Here is a 4,113-nt window from a genome sequence, read left to right on the forward strand (position 1 = left end):
CATCTACATACTTTTTGCTTCCTTCCAATATATTGTCATTACCGGCATTATGTAAAATAAGTTGATGACATACAAATTTGTATGTTGCATCTCCCCACGAGTAATCAAAGAACCTCGTTATATTATCAATGTAGGACATAATAAATCGAGGAGTGGAATAATTACCAATAGGAAAAATAACACAGTTAAATAGAAGACAAATAAATAGCCTAACAAAATCATCCACTTCAGAATCCTTCTCTGATCTAGCTAATACAAGCATTTTATCATGAATTGTAGTCCTATTTATGTTGTTGACTTTTCCTACAAATAACCGAGCCACAAATTTGAACTCCATATTGGCATCTAAATCAATAGATTGCCCCACATGGGCCAAACCAAGGATGATGCAAAACTCGGTCGATGTGAATGGAACTACAATGTTGTCACCAAACAAGAAAGAACGTAAAAACTGCTAGAATTTATTTAATACTAAATCTATTCTGATACTACTAATTAGCATCTCAGGAATCTTGAGCCATGGAGCAAGTGGAGTGCTTTTAATCCTCGCTTTTTGCTTATTACCCAAATTGGGTCACTTCATCCAACACAACTTTGAAATATGTCAGTGAACAACGTGAACATGATTGTTTGCTACTCTTGCTCTTGCTATTCTCCACAGATTTCCCCTTAATCTCCTTTAATTTTATAGTTATGATTTTCTTTTCCATTTCTGTATAAAAATAAATTACTTAACAATTCATACTGTAAACTATAATCCATGGAAAATATGGGCATCAAAGAGAGTATATTATTCAGTTTATTGATAATCACTACACAACAACCACATATCTCATTCAATCATTTAATTGAAGAAGATAAAACACAAACACATTCATAAAACAAGTTGCAATTAGAAATCCAAAACTCATTTTTAATTCAAACTAACAAAATCAACCACGCTCAAACAACAAGAATAATTTATAATTCATACCATAAAGTACAAGTCATGGAAAATATGGGCATCAAAATGCTTAAATTGAGTATATTATTCGGTTTTTTGTTAATCAATACACAAAAGTAACATATATCTTTCAATTCTTTAATTAAAGAAGATAAAACACAAACACACTCAGTTGCAATTTGAACGTCAAAACTAATTTTATTTGAGTCAGTAGAATGAACAACACCATCAAAACTAGTTTATCCATTCATACCCTAAAGTACAACCCTATAGATTTTGAGCATCAAAGTGCCTAAAGTGAGAACATTACTTAGTTTATTAATAATCACTACAAAATTTGCACATATCTCACATTCCTTGAATTGAAGAACATGCAATATAAAGTCATTCATAAAATTACAATGCAAACACCTAAACCTAATTTTATTTAACATCAACCTCACAAAATTGAAAACACCCATGAACTAAAGTTTTAATTTTTCGCAGAGGAATAACAAATTAGTCGAAAGCTAGGGCACACAAATTTTACTTACTGATGATTCAAGGGTTTAAGATGGTTTAGTCGGATTATGTCGCATCTCTGATTTCTGCCTTCAATGTTGATGGAAATGGTTTAGGAACGAAGCCGGAGAGTGCGTCGTTGATGGGTTGGAGTCATGGAAGTAGAGTGTGTCGTCGAATTTTGGAGTCGTGGAGGCGGAGTGCATCGCTGAGGTTTGGAGAGGCGAAGTGATGCGTGGGACGTTGGAAGAGAATGCATTTAGTTGTGCGTTTAAATCCAAAGGACAATATAGTAATTTTGCTAAGGTCGGGGAGTTAAAACAAATAAACTCGTTTGATCAAGTATCGAGAACAAATTTCTACTAACGCGAGGATTGAATGCAATTGTTTAAGTTTGCATGGGGATTTTAGAGCAATTTCCCCAACTCGTAGCAAATTTGTTCCATCTTATAAACCAAAACTTAGCTATTTGCCAAAGTATTAATCTCCATCTTAAAATACTAATCTTGCCAAAGTAAGCTCTATGAAAATTTGGAAATTGTAAACTTATTTTCCTTGTCTGTATTACTGGTCTTCAATTCCTTCAGAAGTCTCAATCCTTGTTCCTGCAAATATCACTTAAATTCAGATAGATATTGCCAGTCGTTGTCCGTGAATACGGAAGCATGTATTTTGAACATGCTGAGCTCCAGCTGGTCATATCTATGGTGATGCAGTAATCTAATGGCTTTCGCAAAATGTAAAGTTTCTAGTCTTTTGGCAGAACCTCCTGTGCGGTCAGAATTGATTGCATTTAATGCTAGATCTGCATCGTGATGATATCATGATAGTAATTTCAGAATAAATGCCGCGAGGGCCGGGATATCAGCTGTGGATCTTAGTGGGAAGAACACAAATGAAAATTGCACAAATTACATCATTTTTCTTTTATAAAATTCTGAACTTTCCTCACCAATCCAATCTGTGACGAATCAGTTTTTAACATGGTTGTCGATCGGAGTGAATGAATCTTGTATTCTTGATTTTGGCAGGGCGAAGTGATCCACTGCTCAGGTTCCAGAAACACTGCCCCGACCCCCTTCGGAATGCTGTTCGAAGTAGCAAAACTGATCCATCTTCTTAATATAGAGCATTTAGTTAAAGTAATCTTTAAGCTTAATTATAGCGGTTACCGTAATCTCTTCTCTAGCAGTTATTTTTTTCACCCAAAAAGTCGGCAAACAAATAGTAAACATCAACACGAAGACGACTAGAATTAAATATCGTGTGACATGATATTACAATACGTACGTACCATGCACTGCCGGCAGACATGCGTGTACAGTGTCATACGCAGAACGTACCGTAGACGACACAAGCAATTAATTTAAAACGCATAATTAAAGGCAATAGGTAGACATGTCCAGATCCTGATTATTATTCTAACCCAGGAAAACGTAGTGTACGTCCACCACTTCACCTTCCTCGCAAGGTTCTTATTCCACCCTGCAAATCAAATCAACCAAAGAAAAGTTGATGATCTATTAGTAATGAAGTTAGTTAAGAGGGAGAGTTTGGTTAGTTAGTTAGGTTTTAGACAGACTTGCTGCAGTCGACGGAGGTGGAGATGGGGTAGGGGACGGTGACGCCGCACTTGCCAGGGATGCCACTGACGTTGTTGAAATTGATGCCACTGACGGAGGCGACGGTGGACTTGAGGCAGGTGCAGACCATCTGCCGGTCGGCCTTAGATTTTACAGCCGCGTTCAGGTTCCGCACGCCGTTGCAGCACGGCATCGTTGGCGCTTTCGCTACGCCTCGTGCGTACGGGATGCACGGCGCCAGGTACGCCACCACATTCCCGCACGCCAACGCCTCCGCAGTCCGTGGCGCCACCGCCAGCACGGCTGCCGACACCAGGAGCAGAGCTGCCACGAGAGGCATTGAGCGCGCCATGAGCTGGATGGATCTTCTGCGCTCGACCGGAAGTGTGTGGGGAGAAGGGCTGCCGCCGACGGTTTATATAGAAGCTTTTGGACACTGATCACAAGACTAGTCGGAGAGGGAGGTGGAAGGGGCAGTTGGAAATTTAATGCGGAACATCAGGGAGGAAATTGGAAATTGCACAAAAAAACAACGAGCAGAGAATTTCTTTCATAAATTTATTTTATAAAACTAATCATTTTTAGGTGTATTTACGAGCAGCGTAATTATTAGTTACAGCATATTCATAAATGGGTGAATACATTTAGTGTTCGGTTTAATAAAAAATTTATTTATGCTCGTTCATCAATTAAATAAATAAATAAATTTAATGTTTATGAATAAAGTTATTCTTTTGCATATTCTAATTACACTATGTTGCCCTAAACTATGGAAAAGGTAAGAATATAGCCCAAGCAATTGCCTGGGAAATTAGCAAGAATTAATTGTTTATATTTCATCGTTAATTGATGGTAGGTTTAGTCTGACCTTTGATCAATAGTAAAGACCCAACATCGAAATTGACATTAAATTCTAACCAGATCGAACAGCTAACGAAGACAGAAGCTTTAATGCAAAGAGGAGGCCCTCAAGGTCCAGTTCAGATCCTCTGTCCCTAAATTTTTCTGTCTCCGTGTCCTCTACCGATTGAACGGACCAAATTACATCTCAAGACATCATGACATCTTTAAGATGTGTGCAGTATC

The 4,113-nt window shown here is 37.9% G+C and overlaps 1 protein-coding gene across 1 annotated transcript; it reads right to left on the minus strand.

The window, feature by feature from the left end:
- Positions 1-2,672: 2,672 nt before the first annotated feature.
- Positions 2,673-3,490, minus strand: LOC121993158 (non-specific lipid-transfer protein 1-like). The gene is made up of 2 exons (XM_042547841.1): positions 3,027-3,490; positions 2,673-2,929 (listed from the first exon to the last, which is right to left on the minus strand). Exons 1-2 carry the CDS (start codon positions 3,377-3,379, stop codon positions 2,920-2,922), a joined length of 363 nt encoding a protein of 120 aa, XP_042403775.1. The 5' UTR covers positions 3,380-3,490; the 3' UTR covers positions 2,673-2,919.
- Between the last annotated feature and the right edge of the window lie 623 nt (positions 3,491-4,113).

Source organism: Zingiber officinale, chromosome 6B (genome assembly GCF_018446385.1).
Source record: "Zingiber officinale cultivar Zhangliang chromosome 6B, Zo_v1.1, whole genome shotgun sequence".
In the NCBI taxonomy this organism is placed as follows: Eukaryota; Viridiplantae; Streptophyta; class Magnoliopsida; order Zingiberales; family Zingiberaceae; genus Zingiber; species Zingiber officinale.